Genomic DNA, 22,030 nt, shown 5'->3' with positions numbered 1-22,030 from the left:
AGTTATTTGCATCATTTCAGTGGAGAATCTGTACTCCTTGTACCAGGACACAACTGGAAACACTGGTCACATTACCAAGGCTTTGAATGGAATGTCGTATTTGAGAGATATGCCCAGATTCAGATATGACCAGACAGCTTTAAAAAAATAAGGCTGACTTTATGGAACCAATTAAGCCCCTTAGGAAAAATCAGTCTAGGACCTTATTTATAGGGCTCCCAGCAGCCTTACCATGTGAGTGAGGAAGGTCACTTCCTGGCAGGCCCAGGATATCAGAATATTTTAAGAACCTCAAAAAATGAGGAATTCACCCAAATCTATAGGTATTATAGATAAAGTCTGACATCAAGTCTTTGGTTTGGCTTCCTAGCCTTGAGCAGCTTTTAAAAATTCAATCTGAGACTCCTTATGAAAAATTCCAGCAAAGCTGACTTAAGAGAGTCTATAGGATCAATCGCGATTCACGCTGCACCTATATAAATAAGCAGGCCAAGTTTAAAGAGACTGGACTTATTTTACAAACACTTTAGCCTTATTTATAGCCTTATTATATCTTATCTCTGATAGAAATTGAGGATGACTATATACAGAACAAATTATGTTTTGGTAATACACCTTTGTGGATATCAGATTTTAGTGCTTTTAATTGTGCTTGGAGTTTTGTTTTTCACCTGTAAACTAAACCAGATCATGAATTCTAGTTGCTTCCAGTATTTGGCTACAACTCTCCAAACTAACACTTCCAATTTTTCTCTCACCCTTCTGACTTGGAATCACTGAGAACTTAAAAGTGCCTTTTTCCTAAAGCCATGAGAGGTAGAATGAAACAACTTGATACAAACTTCAGAGAAATCATCACAACACCTCAAAGACAGACAGTCTTTGTGCCTGTTGCTGAGTGGGCAATAGAGAGTTTACCTGAACACCTGAGGGCATCAACAGAAAAATTCAAACTGCAAAGCTGCTTTGAGCCTAACATCTTGAAATCCTGCCCTCAGGATTCAGATTTGGTTTATAGTTTACTTCGACCATTAGCCTTTATTTTTCCTTTGTTTCCACAGAAATGCCTCTTATTAAATACCTGATTTCTCGCAAATACAGGCCTAACTTTGGGAATCCACTTGCAAGACCGCCTCCTGAAATGAGATACAACTGTTTAATTAACTGACCTATTTTCATGGCTGGACCTTTCAAGTTTGGGACAATAGCTACAGACTGGATTTCAGACTACTACCTGTATAATTATTAAGTTTTGCTATTATAATTCTATTTAGGTGTGCACATTCTGGGTTACAACATGCCCTGCAATGGACTTTTAGCATTATTATCAGCTACCCAGACAGTTAAGGTCCTCACCATTGACTCTGATGCCTCAGAATGAGCTGTAAACACTGACAGTTGTTTGGGTTTTTTTCCTTTTCAGAATGCAGGTGCCTGACTTAAAGTCTGATTGCTGTGGCAGCCACTTCAAAGATGGGCTATCTGGAGGAGGGAGATTGGGGCAGGGGTGGGGGGCAGGACACACCGCCAGCCACAAAACTAGATAAAAAGCCAGACCACCTCCCCACACTGAGGTTCCTTTGTCGTAGAGATGTTGGTTAATTTTAGTAACTAACCATTTGGGCCATGTTTTTTCTTTCTCTTCCCGTGCTTTAAATTCCTGCTCTTATGTTTTAAATTCACCAATAAAGAGCGAGCCCTCAAAACCCTAGGCCCCCACCTCAACCCCAATAAAAGCAGAAACCCCGGCTCAGGAGTGCTCAGGAGTGCTGTTTCTCTCTACCCATGATATCAGTGTGGCCCCAGGTATGGTGAGTAATTTCCAGGTCCTGTAAGTAATAAGCCTTTATATTTTCAAAGTCTCCTGATGGTTATTGTTGAAGCATATCACTCAGAACCACAAGAGCTGGTCCAGCCACAACACTGGTTTTTGATAAGCTGAGAATGACACACAACAGAATACATATGGCAACTAGAAAGGAACAATTACCCTGTTTTCTTCCTTTCCTCCACCCTAAAAACTGAAAAATAAGATCTCCTGAACAGCAAAGAAGTCTCTATCTTTTGGTTATTTGCCAGGTAAGCAAACTGCAAGTGACTTGTAATTTTTATGATTAATCACTAAGTACTACATGCCTAGTAAGTGCCAACACTGTTACTGCAGGTAACATAAGAGCTTTAAAATCTCAATTTCATTGTTAAAAACTATTTAATACAGCTAAAGAGGTAAGACTAACATAGAACAAACAATATGTATATAATATCAAGTTCTAAATGGTGAAGTACAGAGTTCCACTATCGTGGTATAGTGCACTAAGAATTTAGAGACTGTGGAGATGAGAGTACAAAGCTTTTAGGAGGTCACAGTTTGAACCAGGACATTAAGCTGGGTAAGACTTGCTCAAGCAGGGAGAGAAGAGAGCACACCAGGCTAAGGGAGTCAAGGAAAAAGGCACATAAGGTAAAACTGTGTCTCCCTGGAAGATGCAGTGAAGATAACTGCCATAGATACTCTGGCATAACCAGAGTCCTATCCCTACACAGAACAAAGGGGCTTTGAAGCTTAATAAACATGGTTTGGAATCCTGGCTCTGTCACTACTAGGTTTGTGATCTTAGGGAAATTACTAAACCTCTCAGAACTTTAGTTTTCCCATCTATAGAATAAGAAAATTATTTCAAGGGCTAACTGTGAGGATTAAATGAAATAATGCAAATACAGAACATAATAATAATTACAATCATTAATTAGCTAACAATTATTAAAGCACCTATAAGCCAGGTACTGTTTTCAGCACTTTACATGCATTTTCACACGTAATCCTCACAACACTATGAGAAAAAGGGCCTTGTATCACCCCCACTTCACAAAAGAGAAAAATGCAGTACCAAGAGTTTAAGTAACATGTGGAAATACTCAATACCCAGAATACTCAGTAAGTAGGTCTTCTTATTATCACTCAGAACAATGTTAAAATTATTTAACATGACAGAAAATGACAGGAAACTTATTCACCATTTTAAGTTATTAAACTGTATCCTTTATAAAATGTGAACCAAGAAATAAAAGCAAATGTCACTTTTTAAAGTAATTCAAATGGAACATTAAAACATACACAATGTTACCTTCAAAAGCTAGTAAGATGTGTTAAGATCAAAACATCCACACACATTTATATACACCTATAAAGCCAAAGGGCATGTTTTTGTATGTAAACTTTCTGAGTACCTGCATTTCCATAAAATAATTCGCAAAACAAGACTGATTACAGAGGTAGCTCTTAATAGCATTTGTACAGCAATACAAAATGTCTCTCCCTTTAACTACAGGCCACCTGAAAGCCACCAATAGAAGAAGAAATCAATCCCTTACCACAGGTTAATTGTTTTTGTTCTTTTACACTTTGTTTTTTTTTTTTTGTGAACTGCTTCCAAGTTACAGGAAATTTCTAAGTATAATAGAGTACAAAGTATTATTTCCTTGATATGAGAGTAAGCTGCCAACGTGATGTCCAGTCACCCTTAAATACCTCAGTGTGTATTTCTTATAATCAAGAGAATCCTACATAACCAGATACCACCAAAATCAAGAAATTAACCCTGATACTTTACTATAGCTAATTCTTAGACCCCCGCGTCAAGCTTTGCCCGTTTCCTAATACTTCCTTCACAGTGTAAGTAAGAATGGCACTTAGTTGTCCTGTCTCTCTCACTCTGGTACAGTTCAGTGTGTTAATTTTCATGACCTTGATTGATACTTTTAAAAACTGTAGGTCAGTTATTGTGGAGAATGTCCCTCCACTGGAGTTGGTCTGATGTTCTTCTCATGATTAAATTCGGGTATACATCTTCAGCAGGAATATCAAAGAAGTGAAGCCATATTCTACTCAGTGCATCCTATCAGCCGGCACGCTGATATGTCTGTTTCGGTCACTGCCAAGTTTTCCACTGTAGTTTTTCATCTTTGTAATTCTTAAGTATTCTGTGAGTAGATACTTTGAGACTGTAAACACACCCCACCCGTCATCAAACTTCCCATTTAATTTTTTCAGTATAGTACAGACTTACGGGTTCCAATTTTATTTACAGTATTTTGCCATCATAATTTATTTGGATGTTCAAATTGTTCAGCTTTGGCCAGTGGAGTCCATTCAAACTGGTTCTGCATCAGGCTGACATAATCCTATCACTCTCTGAACAACTTATAATAAGAGGTTCCAGGCTAATTTGTACTTTCCCTGACCTGGCCCTGAAATTAGCCATTTCTCCGAAGGGCCCTGGTTAACTGAGAACAGGCCAAGAACTGGGTGCCAGGTTTGCTATATCTGTCGATCTACACTGAAAACTTTAGGTTCACACTGATTTCTAATCCAACTACATGGTTCATTCTATTCTCCTCCGTTCTGTAACTTCTTTCTCCAATAGTGAGAAATCAGGCTCCCATAATAAGTATACTTACTTATTTGATGAACTGCCGCACCCTGTATATAACCAATTACCTGTCACTGACATGGACACATTACTGAATGGATGCCCTCTACCCTACTCGGGCTCTGTCAGTCTACCCTGAGCAACTGTCACCATCTTCTACACTGGACATCCGCCAAATGGTGCTCCAACTCACATACTCTACTACACAGACAACCTCCAACCCCCACACTAGGCCACCACTATGCATGTGAACACCTTTCTCACCCTGGTCAGGCAACAAAACCTCCTCTGTGGGTAAAAAAAGGTGGATAGCTTAATGCAGATGCTTTTGACTAAACTGTTCAGGAAGGGAAGAGGAAAACAGAAGTGAAAAGCAGAGATAATATTAAGAATAACAAACTATCTCTTTCAAAAACTAAAAGCTTCTTTCACATACTATCTCATTTGCTCTAGAACAGAGTCACATAGTTTAGATTAAGAAAATGAATTTAAAAAACAGACAGGCTCTTAAATTCTGGTTCTCCCACTTGGTAGATGAATGACTTAAACAAGTTGCTTAATCTCTTCAGTTAAAGAGTACCTATCACACATGATTGCTATGAAAATAATCCATGTAAAGCAAATAAATGTATGGTAAGTGACCTAAAATTAGCATTTAATAAAGGTAAGTTACTATCTCTACCTTCTCTTTTACATTATCATTTTTAACAGATGCCAAAGGATAACCATATACATCTGTATAATTTTATAAAAATTAGTTCTTAGTTTTAACTTCTGAATGGGTCAATGTCCCCAAAGACATTTAAAAACACCTATAGTACTATCTTACGACTACTAACCAAACCAGAGCCTCCAGTCTATCTTACACTTTGGACAAATTATTTCCTAAAATTTTGCCAAGGTCATATCATTCTCCTGAAGCAAAGTTATCAGGGGCTGCTAACAGCCTAAAAAACAAAGAAGATTCTTCAATCTGACAATCAAGGCTTAACACAGTGTGACCCCAACCCACCTTTCCAGAATTATATGTCATTCCTCCCCTACACAAAATTTCTGCTTCAACCACTGTAATTTTATATATACTTTTCCATTTACAAGCCCTGGCCTATATCTTGACTAGAATGTTCACCCTCCCCATTTACTCCAAGCAAAACTTTGCAGTGCTTTTCAAGGTCCAGCATAAAATCCACCTCCTCTTCAAAATTTTCCTTGACTATACAGCAGCAAGGTCTTCCTCCCTTAAACTCCTAAACAACCAGGTAATAATGTAATTAGTATTTTATAGGTACATTTATTATCTCCCCTGCTAGAGTGAATTAAGATCTTTTTGGAGAAAAGACATATGCTTTCTATCTCCAAATAACGACCATTTATTGAACATATATGCCAGTTACTATTTAAAATTTATTCCATGGGGCGCCCGGGTGGCTCAGTCATTAAGCATCTGCCTTCGGCTCAGGTCATGGTCCCAGGGCCTTGGGATCGAGCCCCACATCGGGCTCCCTGCTCAGCGGGAAGCCTGCTTCTCCCTCTCCCACTCCCCGTGCTTGTGTTCCCTCTTGCTCTCTCTCTCTCTCTCTGTCAAATAAATAAATAAATAAAATCTTTTTAAAAAAATAAAATAAAATTTATTCTTCACAATAGCTTTGTGAGGTTGGTGTCATTATGTCTATTTTATAGATGAAGAAAGCAAGGCTCAAGGATGTTGGAAATGTGCCCCAAATTACATAGCTGGTAAGTAGCAAAACAAGCTTTTTCCTAGCATGTTTCATGAAACATGAGATATGAGGAATGAACCTTGTTGGGGAAAAGACTCTCAGGTTAAATAAATTTGGATAATTAACAAAGTTAAAGCACTATTTTTAGCAGAGGGTTTCTCAAAGCCTTTTAACAAGTTGCTGATATGCTTTATAAATCTCCAACAGGGATATTATATTTTCCAAATGCATTTGGGGATAAAATCCTTTTCTCAAGGACCATCAGCCTTACAGGACTAATGCTCCAGTAAACTCATTTCAGGAAATGTGACAATGTATTCTGTTGTCTTTGCACACAGTGGGCACTCAATACACACTTCCTTTAAGATAAAAAAGTTCTCCTCATACTAAAGTAACATACTGGGGGCACCTCGGTAGCTCAGTTGTTAAGCGTCTGCCTTCGGCTAAGGTCATGATCCCAGGGTCCTGGGATCAAGCCCCGCATCGGGCTCCCTGCTCCATGGGGAGTCTGCTTCTCCCTCTCCCACTCCCCACGCTTGTGTTCCTTCTCTCGCTGTCTCTCTCTCTGTCAAATAAATAAATAAAATCTTAAAAAAATAAATAAATAAAGTAACATACTAATGTAATTCCACATACTAAAGAATAAGGTAATTTCACTGCTCTTATAGCAGGAGGTCTCAAGTATAATAATTACTTCACTAAACAGTATTCAAATTAAAAAACTTAACTTTCATCAGACAGAATAAAAACAAGATTAAGAGAAATCTCTACCTGTGCTTTGATGATATGCATGAATCTTGACATCAACTCAGGACATTCAAGGAGGAAGTGAAAGTGATCAAATATAATTTTGGGATTTCTAAAAGAAAAATATAACTTGTTTAAATGGACAGGAAGAATGAGTTGCATTAAGTGAAATGCAAATTCAGATATACAGATACTGAAACAGAAAAAAAAATATTAATCCACACCTACTATACTTTTACTTGTCATGTAGTATTTTTTGAATAGTAACAGAAATAACATTATTTTTGTTGAGATAAAAACTATAAGTAAAGAAAGGAAGTCTACAAGGGCGATCCATGAATCCAAGAAAGCCTTACCTATTAACAAAGCATTTTAAAACTTCATCATGTTTGCAGACAAATTCAATGAAACGGGGTGAAGTCATTCTGTGGGAGATAAAAAATACACAGAACTTGGTGATACAGCAAATTTGATAACTATGCATAGAACTGGACTGGCTTCTAGACAGAGAAAAAAAAGTATCTGGGTTTGGACTAAATTTGAGAAACTGAGGCATGCCCAATTTATAAGATTAAAAAATATATATATAACTTTTCTTTAACAGGATATATGCCCAGTGACTTTTTAAAAACCTTGAAATTTTATTTTATTTTTTAAAACCTTGAAATTTTAAATGTCTCTGCTCTATACATTTTGGATACATAATTAAGTAATCCCGTACAAAGTAACATTCACCATTCTACATGTTAGTAATAATGCCTAAAACTCAAATATTTTAAGAATAGTATATTAAGTGTCCTACAATAAGATCAAAACAGAACCTAAAATCAACAAACCATTATTTGTTGTTACTGAAATTATAAAAAAATCATAGCTTTTCTTCATCTATCAGAAAAGGAAATAATAAGCAGAAACCTTCTTACCCTGGAGGCATCTGACAAGAACAGCACATGTAAAAAGCTTGAATGACAGCACTTAGCCGGTTAGCTGTCATAGAAATAACATCCTGACAGTCTGCACTGGCTTCCTGTTTCCCTCCAAGAGCATCTGGTTTAGATTCCCCTGTACCAGTGGATAGATTTTCATAGCTCCCAGGTCCTGGAGGTTCAAATGGAGGAATGGAAGTACCATCTTGATCTTGGCCTTTTTGTTTCAGTAAAATAGAAGTGATATCCGTTGAGTCCTTTTTGTTTTTCATCAATTCTGTAGCTATTAAAACTAGCCATTCATCTAATGAGTGCCAAAGCAATTCAAGAGGCTAGGAGAAAAAAAGAAGTGTTTTCAAAACATCATTCTTAAATTCCAAGAAAAAAAAAACTCACACAGCCAAACAAATAATATAAAAGAGAAAATTTATCCTAGATACTTCTATTTTCCCATGTTAATGTGATAGCAATGCCTAAAAGTAAGTAACAAAAACACATGAATGCCACATAAATAACAATTTCTTTGCTTATAGCAAAAATTTAATTTGCATTTATTTATTCCTTGGAATAAAAAGATAAAACTAAAATCTAACAAAAAAATTTATAAGCAATCTTTCCTCTTTTAAAATTTTCAAATATTTAGCTTTAAAAACATATACTACTTTTATATATACAATCCCCCAACCTTTACTATATTCAAGTGTTAACAATTTTCAATTATAAATCTTTTCTCAATTAAAAAAATAGGAATTCCTAAAAAGCTTAATAAACAGCTTAGTTTTGGGGTGCCTGCCTGGCTCAGTCAGTGGTGCATGCAACTTGATCTTAGGGCTGTTGAGTTGGGAGCCCCACACTGGATGTACAGATTATTAAAAGAAATAAATAAACTTTAAAAAAAAAGTTTACTGTGCTCTTTTCTTTACATGCAATTCAGATTTTGAAAATGTATAGTATGAAATTTAAAAATATGATGTAGTATTTATACATATATACACATATATACGTTTTCACACTCATACACAAAATCCATCTCTAATAACTAGTAACTATCAAATACTGACTAGCAAATTCTTAATTCCAACTAAAGATTAACAGCTTAAAAAAGAAAAAGGGAGGGAGAGAGTAAACTATTTATTTCTACACTATTTAAAATATTCCTTTTAAGAATAATGAAATGTCTTTTGTAAATTAACAGCAAATGAAGTCTCCTTTTTAAAATATTATGTAATCACAAAAGCTACAAAAGGACTAAGTACTGAAGAAGATGACATATATGCATTATCCCTAATAATTGGTAATTTTTAACAAGAAGAAATATTATCAAGATATGCTACCAGGGATCTAATATACAATATCATGACTAGTTATCAATACTGTACTGCTTACCTGAAAGTTGCTATGAGAGTAAAGCTTTAACGTCCTCACCATAACAACAGAAAAATGGTAATAATGTGAGTGAAGGATGTGTTAACTGATCTTATTGTGGTAAACATTTTGCAGTACACACGTGTCAAATTATCACACTGTACACCTTAAGCTTATGCAATGTTATATGTCAGTTATATCTCAATAAAACTGGGGGGGGGGAGGGAGGGTAGGACCTACTAGAACATTTTTAACCCCAAATAAAAATTAACAGTTATCGGGGGTGGGGGGGGCAAGGATAGCAGTTAAATGTTCCTTCATTCCTACACTATTTTAAATATTCCTATTGACACCAAGATCATAACCTGTAACCAAAGGCAGACGCTTAACCAACTGAGCCACCCAGGTGCTAAATATTCCTATTGAGAACATAAACTGTTTTTCTGCAAACGAATGTAAAAGTTAATCTTACTTTTTGTTTCTTACAGGATCACAGAATGCTACAAATTAGACCATGTGCTTTAGAAAGACCCAGTCTACAGTACTTCAATCAAAAGAAATAATGCTACTTTTAAAGACTGAAACATTAAAATCTTACTTCATGGAAACAGATTCCACAACTATATCTGGAAGTTTAGGAAATATTTAAATACCTGTTCTTCCAGGAAATTCTTTACAATGATTTTCTAACAAATTCCTCTGCTATATGTTCAGCCTTTCTTCAGGTTTCCAGAACATTCTCTTTGAGAATATCTGACTTACTGAATTTGCAAACAATTAAATCAGCCCTAAGTCTTCACCATAACATTAAACCAAAAAGCAGAAAACAAAACAAAATAAAGCAAAAAGTCCCCACTATCACCAACAAAAACCTGCTTCCTTCATTCAACAAATATTTAGTTAGTACATACTAGGTAACAAGTAAGCAGAGTAAGAAACTAATTATACTCTCTCGAGGTTGAAATAAGCACCCCTGCCCCCAACAAAGAGGGCTTTTCCATGGTTAGGCAAAGCAGTTGGGAGATTCAGGGTCCCTGAGCTGCTTAAAGGAAGGGCAAGAAGCACCACCAGCTGCCATAAACACTGACATGAACCAAAAATGTCTTAATTCTCCTCATGAGCAAAGCAAGTATGCTGTAAAAGATGAAAAAGAACTTTTTATGTCAGCAAAACTTTTAGTTTTACATCACAAAATGAATTTCCAAAACAGAAAGAACAGGTGGTAATGCAAAACTTCTTGAAACAAAAGGCAAAAGGAATAATTGGCCTCTAAATAAGAAGGGCTAAAACCTAGAAAATCAACACACTGGATAGAGATGAAGCCTAAGGCAAGAAATGATAACCTGCTGCTCACACAAATGAGAGCACTGAGCCTGAACCAACAGCAATCCTATTTTTAAATACTGACAATGTGTAAAAAATTAAAGGCAAATTTTGAATAATCCAGAAATAATTTTTTTAAACCCAGATCTGTGTAAAAATGATAGTTCTAGAAAGTTTTCAGCAAAGGAACACAGCAAAAATTAAAAAGAGAATAAGGGAAAAAAAGTAGAAGTCATCTTAGGCCTTTCTTTTCTCTTTTTCCTAACTTTTTTCATTCACACATGCATTAAAACTAAATTCCAACCTCGAGGTATTTTTCCCTAAAGAGTTGTCTCTTGGAAGATTTGTTCAGAAAGTTCATGCCTCAATAACCAAAAGAATACTGTGAAAATAGCTTTAATTTCTAACTGTGGTAGCAGCCACAGATAAAAAGGATTAAAATAAATTTTTAAAATTAAAAATAAGCCATTGCAAAGCTTATCTATGATGCTTTCTATATCTATAAATAATAATAGAAAATTTTAGATAAGATACAAAGCAACATATATATCAACTATTACTGAAAAATGAGTCAATGACTATGGAAGCCATTAGTAGGCTTCTTGGCATTGTGAAATATTGCTTCATTTCGTATTACTGAATGGTCTTCACTACAGAAATATATTCTACACATAGTAACAATGTTATGACAATCATACACAGTTCTCAAAACATTTTAAGATGTATTTCAAAACTATAACATATAATCTCAGACTTGTTGGACAATTTTAAAAAATTTAAGATCCATATACCAAAGTGAGATACAAATTTGACAGGAAAGTATTACTAACTTACGTTCTTTAATAGTAACTTGAAGTTTTCTGTTAGTCTATTCTCAATTTGATAATGTCAAATGTTATAATCCAAAAGGTAAGATTTTAAAGTTAAAAGTTTCTCAATCTTTCCTGGCTTCCAAATTTTTCCCAATTATAACTCTATGAAAGTGTTAATAGTCATAGCTTACTATTCACACACACGTACGCACATACACACAGAGCCTATCAAGATTCAGGAAACCTAAATTGTCTTCCCCATGCTCACATTGCTTCAATAATCATAACTACCTTCTCCTTCAGATGCCCCAAAGTTCCCAAAGCACTAGATAAAAATCTCTTAACACTGAAAAAAATTGCTAAGTGTTAAGATTAACTTAAAGGATTTATAAGATAAATCAGAAAACTAATAACAGGATGTTAAACAATTTCACCTACTAAAACCACATGGCCTATAAACCCACTCATTCTTAATGGAAAACCCATTAGTTAATCCTAACAATAAAGTGACATGTTAGAGTACCTAGTTAATGAAATGGAAAGTAGGGATCAATTGCTACCTTAGACAAAATGTGGTAAAAATTAAAATGGTATTTCCAGTCTAGCATTGCAGGAACTCAGGAAATGGTTATGATCTTTACAACTCTGAATCGCCCCACAATGAATAGAAGACTTTATATAAATAGACGACAATGTAGTTTTTCTTTTTTATCCTTGTAAGCTGGAGAAGCAGATCATTTTGTCATCCTCCAGTCTACATTTAATTCATAAAATTATATGAAAGAGACTAAGTTTTTAATAGTAACACCTAATGTTTTTTAAAAAATTAGGTGAGTTATGGGTGCCTGGGTGGCTCAGTCATTAAGCGTCTGCCTTCAGCTCAGGTCATGATCCCAGGGTCCTGGGATCGGGCCCCGCATCCGGCTCCCTTTCCCACTCCCCCTGCTTGTGCTTGTGTTCCCTCTTTCACTGTGTCTCTGTCGAAAAATAAAATCTTCAAAAAAAAAAAAATTAGGTGAGTTTTGTTAATAAAAATATTTTACCAAAGTGAAAGGTCAAAATTTAAGAGAAAATAAGTAGTCAGAGGCAAAAGAAGTTGTCAACAATGCAGAAAGCAATAACTTAAGAAAAAAAGGAAACTAACAAATGAAATAAAACAGAAAAAAGGACTTTTGTATTATACATGTCATTGATATATGACAATCAAAATGGAGTTCAGCTATCATAAAAGAAAAGCCCAAAGAAAACCAGTGACACCCTTTTCTACTGTTATACCTGTGCTGCTGGGCTAGACAGAAACTAACATTTTAAATCAAGCATTAAATTCCTATACAGAGGCTACGAATTAGCACATTACTTATTTTCTGATATCATCAGGAAACACACGGCAGACTTAAATTTTAACAAAAAATCAGACAATAGTAAATACACATCTACACGCAATTTGGGTAATAGTGACTGTACCTACACCTAATTTGATTTTCTATTCATCATTACAGATAAGTAGAAAGGATAAGCAGAAAATCAAATCAAGCCTAGATTCAGTAACTAACAGCATGGGCCACACCAGAATACATTAAGAACAACTGCATGTAATGTGAATGTTTAAGCAGTAAAAGTCACCTAAAACAGCACTGACAAAACAGTAATCAGTAATTAGATTCAAATTTTGCAAAGACAGTAAATTATCACTCCAAACTAGTTTTGAAGAAGTGGTATGTGAAAAGCCAAAATTTGAATTGCAAGAAGATGCATAACTGACTTCTTCCAGGAGGTGGCACAATAGGGGAAAATAAAGGAGGAAAATCTCTCTCTCTCTCTCTCTCTCTCTCTCTCTCTCACACACACACACACACACACACACACACACACACACACACACAGCTGAAAACTCTTTCCTACACTAATTCTTTAAAAAACAGTGAAGCAAACAGATGCAAGACACTTACATATACCTTTCTAAAAGCCTCTCATACCTATTTTAAGTTATTAAAGAATCTACTAGTGTCAAAATGCTTACAAAGCACTTATTTGTAAGTGTCTGCCAAAAAAATTTCCATGTAAGAAAAAATTCATTTAGCATAGGTCATTAGTTTTACTCCAAATTTTACAGACAGTAAAGCTGTCAATCATAACTAGTTTTTGAGGAACTGGCACATAAAAATATTTGTATCACTTTTTGGATAGATAACCTATATTTATACTCAAAAGACTAAAGAAATATAAGCCTTTGTGAACCCAAAAGCAAATTTTATACGATGAAAATCTCTTAGGATAAATTACCTTTAAAAAAATAACATGAAAACAGTTATAAAGTTACACATTTATCCAACATGAGTTATTTAAAAATATAATGCCACAAAAAAAGCCTTAACAATAGCAATTATAGCCATGTTCATTTTGCTTAATTCATAAAATTGTAATTTAATTTGGGTAGCAACATTGTCTTGGGTCTTACAGGAAGCAGCTAAAGCAATACAAAATACTTTAAGAAAATATGGGGCACCTGGGTGGTTCAGTGGGTTAAGCATCTGCCTTCAGCTCAGGTCATGATCTTGGGGGTCCTGGGATGGAGCCCCGCCACAGGCTCTCTGCTCAGTGCAGAGCCTGCTTCTCCCTCTGCCTCTGCCCTCCCGCCACCACCGCCCACCCCCCCCGACTCATGTTCTCTCTCCCTTCAAAAAAAAGAAAAGAGAAAGAAAGAAAATATCTCAATGATTTTTCCTTGAAGTGATCTCAAGAATTAACTGGTAGTAAACCTAGGAAATGAAAGTAATCTTACTTCAAAAACACATACACAGACACACACATACCACACATATGATAATAACCTCTAAATACAAACTAGGTATTTTCAGAGGGGAGGTGGGTGAGGGGATGGGTTAAACAGGTGATGGGGATTAAGGAGTGCACCTGTCATGATGAGCACCAGGTGATGTATGGAACTGCTGAATCACTACATTGTATACCTGAAACTAACATTAACACTGTTAACTGGAATTAAAATAAAAAACTTAAAAAATAAATGGACACAAGGGAAAAAAAGAAAACTAGATATTTTCTTTCCTTCTTAATAAGATTTTTAAAAAAAAGCATGATGGCTGCATATTGTCACATTTAAAACCTTTAATCCGATAAAAATGTAGATTTAAATAATAAATATCTTTACCCTTTAGAATACAACACTAATGGAATTAAAATGTTAGTTGTAAGAAAAATACAGAAAACTCACCACTTAAGATTGCTGCTGATTAGACAGGAACGAAAGGGGAAAGGTGTGCCTAACTTAAAAAGTGGTATGAGTATGAATCAAACTTTGTGAGGTTTCTAATGAATGCATGTTTTATCAAATTCATCTCTTTTTCAATTATCTTCCTAACAACATCATGTACTTTTCTGACCTTGAACACCTGGCTTCTTGGAGTTTTATTCCCGTTGTAGCCCAAATCGATTCCATTACTGGGAGAGGATGGACCAATTCGAAAGACATGACAAAATATCCTCACAATCCTTAAAAGGCTCTTCATTTGAGCATCATAATTACTAGATAGGCTGAAAATAAAAATTAAAATATGAACAGGTTAGGTGGAATAAAACTAGTTACATTTTAAAATACTTAAGACCTTTTTGTCACACTGACCATGGGTTTCCTAACTAGCAAAATTCCTATCATGATAGGGTTTGAATGTTTTGTTTAATAGGAAGTTGCTATACATTACTTGAATTGCATATGAATGAATTATTAATGTTTAAGCAACCAGAATATAATTGATAATCAAAGCTAAAAATATGAAGAAAAGCACCACTGTTAAACAGTTTCTTGAGGCACCAACTTAAGGCAATCTCCAATTTCCACTTCCAAAAGTATACATGTAAATTACACTGAATCTTTAGAAATCTGAGAACATTTCACAGAGAAACAATGATAGAAATGTTAAGCTCTTAAGAGCATAACTTAAGAGCATAAGTCAACCCACAACTCAATTGAAGAAGCTGAACTTTCTACTCTACTATCCATAACCTCATTTCCCCACCTCTCCCCAGAACAGTAACCAATTGTTCAGGTACAGTAGAATATTTACAAATTGAATAATCTTAAAGTTACTATCAGCAAGGGTGGTTCTCTACATAATGGATAGTCTTATGACTCTACATAAATATAGGATATACATCCCACTATGAAAAAAAAAAGAAAAACTCAAATCCAATTGACTATAATATAGACCTTCTTTCACAAATGAAAAAGCCCTTCAGAATCCTATAGTGCCTGGGGATTGTTCATCATTACAAATATCAATCAACTACCCTTCCACAGAGAAACTGTAGGAGTTAGGCTAAATCTTTACTGAATCTAATGACAGATCTTAAAAAAAGTATTCGTTGGGGCGCCTGGGTGGCTCAGTTGGTTGATCAACTGCCTTCAGCTCAGGTCATGATCCTGGAGTCTCGGGATCGAGTCCTGCATCGGGCTCCCTGTCGGCAGGGAGTCTGCTTCTCCCTCCGACCCTCCCTGCTCTCATGCTCTCTCTCTCATTCTCTCTCTCTCTCTCTCTCAAATAAATAAATAAATAAAATCTTTAAAAAAAAAAGAGTGTTATTCAGCAATAAAAAGAAATGAGCTATCAAGCCAGAAAGACCTGGAAGAATTAAAAAAAAAAAAAAAGTATTCGTTGTTGCTCAGGGGGTGGTTTTATTTTGAAATCTCTAACATCAGTTATCTTGGTTTTGGTTTTTTTGTTTGTTTGTTTTTTAAAGATTTTATTTATTTAATTGACAGAGAAACAGCGAGAGCGGGAACACAAGCGGGGGAGTGGGAGAGGGAGAAGCAGGTTTCCCGCTGAGCAGGGAGCCCAATGCGGGGCTTGATCCCAGGACCCTGGGATCATGACCTGAGCCAAAGGCAGCCGCTTAACCAACTGAGCCACCCAGGCGCCCCTCTAATCAGTTATCTTGTATTACAACAGTTGCTCAAAAGCAAAAGCAGAGTAAAGAGTTACATAAACTTTTGGGCAGAATGGTATGATTGTCTTTGTATACGTTAATTATCAAAGCTTACCCTATCTTTCCCTAAGTGTATTTTACTTAGCTCACTAAAATTTTCCTCTACGATATTTTTAGGTATCCTTTAACATTAAAAAAAGTTAAGGATTAAACTGAGAGTTCTAGAGGGGAGGGAGGTAGGGGGATGCATTAGCCTGGTGATGGGTATTAAAGAGGGCACGTACTGAATGGAGCACCAGGTGTTATATGCAAACAATGAATCATCAAAAACTAATGATGTAATGCATGGTGATTAACATAACATAAAAAAACTTTGAGAAAAAAAGTTAAGGATTAGGTTGATGGGGAAATGGGCAAAACAGGTAACAGGGATTAAGAGGTACGAACTTCCAGTTATGAAAATAAGTCAAGGAGATGAAAAGTACAGTATAGGGAATATACTCAATAATACTGTAATAATGTTGTATGGTGACATACAGACACTATACTTATGGTGAGCACCGAGTAATGTACAGAATTGTTGAATCACTGTGTATCTTGTACACCTGAAACTAATATAATGTATGACAATTACACATCAATAATAATAATAAAAAAAGGAATTAATAATGTGGAAATAGCAAATGCCTACTTTTAAAAGTATTCCAGTGTGATAAGTGCCAAATAGAGGGTATTTTCTATCCTGGTGACATGTGAACCCAAAATTTTCTGACATTTTCACTTCAATATTCATGTTGTTTCTCATTGTAAGAATAATGAAATTGTTAAAAACGGTCAATAAAAATTAGCTATCAGTTACAAGTGTTAGTAAATGTGACAGTTACTGCTATCCATGCTGTACTGAACTGGAATAGCTCTATCACATTAGCAAAACTTGTTTTAGTAAATTTGAATCAAATGTGTATAGAATTACTACTTTAGCTTGTACTGATTTTTATGTATTTGTCTTTATGAAGTGTTTCTAATTTTATATCCTAAGATTAATGAGACTGACAAAATAGAAATGTAGTTTGGCTGAACTATTTCCTTCTTTGTGTTGTGACTCTTGGAAAAGTTAACTATGATGACTCTCAAATTCTTCCATGAGAAAGAGGTGAATCTCACTTTCCTCTGCAAAATTACCATATATATAAAGATTTAAGTACCTGATCTAGGAAACACATCATGAGTTATCTCAAGTATTTTCTTACACAGTGGAATCTGAATATCACTATCAATTATTAATACAGTCTAATAATTTTATTTATTGTACCCTTTAAACTTCTTCCAAGCTGATTCACTGGATCTAAAAAATGTTATTTTTCACTTTACAACCAGTCAATTATCTCTCTAGTATTAAACAAAAAGATCATAAATCCAAACTTCATTATATCCTTCTCCATTTGATTATAAAATGATAATTTCTTCCCAAGCCATGAGGTGTCTCAATATAAAAGTTTTAATATTAGTTTCCTAATGCAAAGCCCTATCAATATACTTACCTTTGGTTTACATAAGAGTATACTTTCATTCAGTGTCTCACTAAACGAACAGCTATAATTTGTTCATTTGCACACTGATAACTATCTTTGTCTTTAATCAAGAGTATACAGAAAGCAAGATAACTCACTTATTTAGTGAAACACAACATTATGTGCAAAAGGGCCTTCAGTAGATATTTATTATCTTTAGTAAATATTCCTAGAATCAGTTAGACAAAAGCTATCAACTTTTTCAAAAATAAGCTAAATAACACCTCGGGGCACCTGGGTGGCTCAGATGGTTAAGCGTCTGCCTTCGGCTCAGGTCAGGATCCCAGGATTCTGGGATGGAGTCCCGCATGAGGCTCCCTGATGCTTGGGAGCCTGCTTCTCTCTCTCTCTCTCTCTCTCTCTCTCTGTCTCTGTCTCTCATGAATAAATAAATCTTTAAAATAAAAAATAAATAAATAACATCTCAATTATCACTATATATTTGAATCAGTTTCCTTAATTAAAATTTCTATTAAAGTATGTAGCCAAAATTATATCACATTGTGGGTTAAGACACTTAAAATGATTCACAAATGAATAAACAAAAGGGAGACAATTTGCTAAAGTACCATGAAACATAAACTGGCAGAGGGGAATAATTTATATTTGAGATCCTCTTAAGACTCTACATGGGCAATTGTGAGGTAATAGAAAATAAATATACTGGTCTCTGCTCCTGGTTGCTGGCACAGAGTTCCTAAAAACCCTCATAATTTCTTAAGTGATAAGAGCACTAGGAGCATCTTTTGTCCTAATATTTGGTCTTTGACCCCATTTCCTGACACAGAGCTCCTAAATCCTTTGTAATTTCCTGGGTGACAGCAGTGTCTTTTGTTCTACTGAGGTGACACTTTGTGGGCTCCTGGATGAAGCCATGATTAGAAGCTTGGAATTTCCAGCGCCACCCCACATTCTCCAAAAAGGGGAGAGGGCCTGGAAATGCAGTTAATGACCAACATGCCTACAAGATAAAGCTTCCACAAAAAGCCCAAAATACAGGGTTCGGGGAGCTTCCAAATCTAAGAGGAAAGAGGTCATGAGAACCTCTGATTTGAAGTGAAATCAGACAGAAGGTGTGGGTAACCTGGGGACCTACTACTTGCAATTGGCATCTGAAAGTGGGAGCAGTCTCATAGGAATGAGCCCTTAACCTATGAGATCTGATATATCTCTAGATGGACAATTGTCAAAGCTGAGTTAAACTGTACACCAGCTAATGTCTAAAGAATTCTTGGTATGGGGAATAAAAAACCCACACATCTGGTGAGCACGGTAGAAGTGTGAGAGTAAAGGAGAAACGCCAGGATTTCCCAAAACAGTAAACAATACAGTAAATTCTAATAAAATACTAATAACCAATACTCGTTACCAATCTCAAAAAAAAGATACTTAGAGCCCCAAAATGGCCATAATTAACAGATTTCACAGAGCATACAAAAAGTAGCACTGTAAGCAGTGAGGCAAGTACAGATTGGCAAAATAGTTTTAAAACCTGTTATGGTCATGGCTCCTTTTCTCCCATTCTATTTCCATTCCACTAATCTCCTTGTTACTTTTAAGAGCTAGATTGTAACCCAGAATCTGCTCTCTATTAGTGAGAATAGGAATCCTGGTTCTTCTATGTGTTAGCTTGGTAAATGGTTAAACTTCAGTTTTCTTCTATGTCAAATAGAAATACCTACCTAAATAACAAAATTACTGTGAGGTTTAAATGAAATAATGTATTTGAATGTTCCTTAGCTAGTGCCTGGTTAATAAGTATTAAAGGTAAACTCAAAAACATAAATACATAAAAAGAGAGGCTTTCTCATTACTGTGGAAAAGCAAAAAATAGGACAAAGACTTAAATAGGAAAAAACAGGTAAGTTTTCTAATGTAAGAAATGTAGAGTACTGGGGTGCCTGGGTGGCTCAGTTGGTTAAGCGTCTGCCTTCAGGTCCTGGGATCGAGCCCCACGTCAGGCTCCCTGCTCAGTGGGGAGTCGGCTTCTCCCTCTGTCCCTTTCCCCCACTTGTGCTCTCTCTCTCTCTCTCTCTCAAATAAATAAAACCTTTAAAAAAAAAAAAAAAGAGGGCACCTGGGTGGCTCAGTCGTTAAGCGTCTGCCTTCGGCTCAGGTCATGATCCCAGGGTCCTGGGATTGAGTCACGCATCGGGCTCCCTGCTCCAAGGGAAGCGTATTCCCCATCTCCCACTCCCCCTGCTTGTGTTCCTGCTCTCGCTGTCTCTCTCTTTCAAATAAATAAATAAAATCTTTAAAAAGAAAGAAAGAAATGTAGAGTATTTATAATAACCAGAATCATTATCTCTGGGATTTTTCCATTTATATAATCATCATCATCATCTCTACTATGTGCCAGACAATATGCTTGGCACTTTATAGTACCTTACCACTGTATTTTTACAATTCATTAAGAAGGTATTTAATACCATTTTCCAACAAGGAACTAAAATCCTGACCAGGCTGTAAATTAAGTATAGGGAGAGATTTTATCTGTTTTCTTCACAATCACCTACCAGATGGCCTGGTGGATAGCAGGCATTCAGAAACATGTATTAGATATATGGGTAGATGATAAAGGGAAACTCAAAACAGTTACTTCTTGAGATAACACAGCAAATAGTGATATCTGGATTTAAACCTGATTCTGGCTGACTCCCAAGCCATGCCTTTATTTAGTATGTCTGAACTGTAGAAAGTCCTCATCAAATAAATGGATTAATAGAAATGACTAAATAAAACAAGAGCATTATATAAAGCTGAAATTCAATGAATTCCATAAACAGAACCTAAAGTAGTCTCAAAGTAGAAACTGAAAAAAAAAAAAAAAAGCAAATGGTATAGTGAGTAGAAATGCTGAAGAAAGACGTAATGGATAAAAGAACACAATGGGGTGACCCTGGTATCATGAAGGGTAAGGGGCCTAGCAAAGATCCTTTTAAATAAACAGTATAGAGTGTGATTCTGGTCTGAAGGAAGACAGAAACAAAGGGCTATCATAAGGGATTCAACCATGTAGCCAATTTATAGAAACAGCATGGAGTTGGGAGGAAGAAACTCCAGTTGCAACCACAGAGAAGAGAGAAGAAAGACTGTGACCCATTCTAAGACTGTCAATGTCTTAAGGGAAGTGAAAAGAAAACTGCAAAGGGGAAAGCATCCAAATTAGAAGTAGGCCAAATTTATAAGCTAAGAAAAAACACATTAACCATTTCTAAATGACTGTTCATTCCTTTTTTAAGATTTGAGAAAGAGAACATGTGTGTGTGAGCACAAGCAGGGTGAAAAGCAGAGGGAGAGGGAGAGAGGGAATCCGAAGCTGACTCCACACAGAGCATGGAACCCAAATAGGGCTCAACCTCACAACCCTGAGATCACAACCTGAGCCGAAATCAAAAGTCAGACACTTAACCAACTGAGCCACCCAGGTGCCCCTAAGTGGCTGTTTATTCCTAATTGGGGCAGCTAACCATATACAGTGAAGTATAGTTGCAGGAAAATGCAATACATATAAATGCAAGTAATATAAAGGCATTACCTCCATGGATATAGCAATGAGCCATTAAAACTATAGCATCTTTTGGAAAGAATAAAGAACTGAATGAAGGGGGACAGTTTAGGGCAAAAACTTTATAAGGGATCATGAGGGTATACTGAGAGGCTGAACAGCAGCCCACACACAGAGTTCTATAAATTAGTGATCAACATTCCTAAACTATTTTCTTGGGGGAAGGACCAAAAAAAAAAAAAAAAGAGAGAGAGAGACTCCTAAACTTTCTTGATTATTCTTCATGTATATTTTACTTAGGACTAACCTATCATTTTATAAAATTTTAGACACTTAGGTCCAAATCCACTTAAGTAACTCTCTACTTTTAATCCCTCTAGAGAAACTAAAGTCTCTCAGTAATAGTTGATTGCCCTGGTCTTTTAAAATGAAACAATAATAAATCAGCAAATTTTTAGAACATCTTAGCACTGACAAAAACATCGAACAAAATAAACCATTCCCAGAAAAGCCTGAAAGGAGACAAAGGTGACAGATACTGCTACCTGTTGATTTGCTTATATTTTGAAACACTTACCTAAGCAGTTTATGCCCATTTGTTGTGGCAACTTCAGCGAGGCTTGTTAGAATCTTTAGGTACTGACTTTCACTTTGCTGAGACAAATGTTCCAGAACTTGCCGCAACTAAA

At 35.8% G+C, this 22,030-nt stretch overlaps 1 protein-coding gene across 7 annotated transcripts in view; it reads right to left on the bottom strand.

Annotated features, from left to right (window-relative positions):
• The window catches only part of HACE1 (HECT domain and ankyrin repeat containing E3 ubiquitin protein ligase 1), a 100,671-nt gene that overhangs the window by 35,563 nt on the left and 43,078 nt on the right, over positions 1-22,030 (bottom strand). For all 7 annotated transcript variants that reach the window (XM_027602685.2, XM_027602686.2, XM_027602688.2 and 4 more), the window contains 5 exons: positions 21,919-22,025; positions 14,723-14,873; positions 7,819-8,153; positions 7,252-7,320; positions 6,920-7,007 (listed from right to left, as the gene is read on the bottom strand). In XM_027602685.2, the coding sequence (XP_027458486.1) occupies positions 6,920-7,007; positions 7,252-7,320; positions 7,819-8,153; positions 14,723-14,873; positions 21,919-22,025 (750 nt within the window). The remainder of the gene's footprint in view (positions 1-6,919; positions 7,008-7,251; positions 7,321-7,818; positions 8,154-14,722; positions 14,874-21,918; positions 22,026-22,030) is intronic.

The sequence above is a fragment of the Zalophus californianus genome, chromosome 7 (assembly GCF_009762305.2).
Source record: "Zalophus californianus isolate mZalCal1 chromosome 7, mZalCal1.pri.v2, whole genome shotgun sequence".
NCBI lineage: Eukaryota > Metazoa > Chordata > Mammalia > Carnivora > Otariidae > Zalophus > Zalophus californianus.
This window is presented reverse-complemented; position numbering and strand designations above follow the sequence as displayed.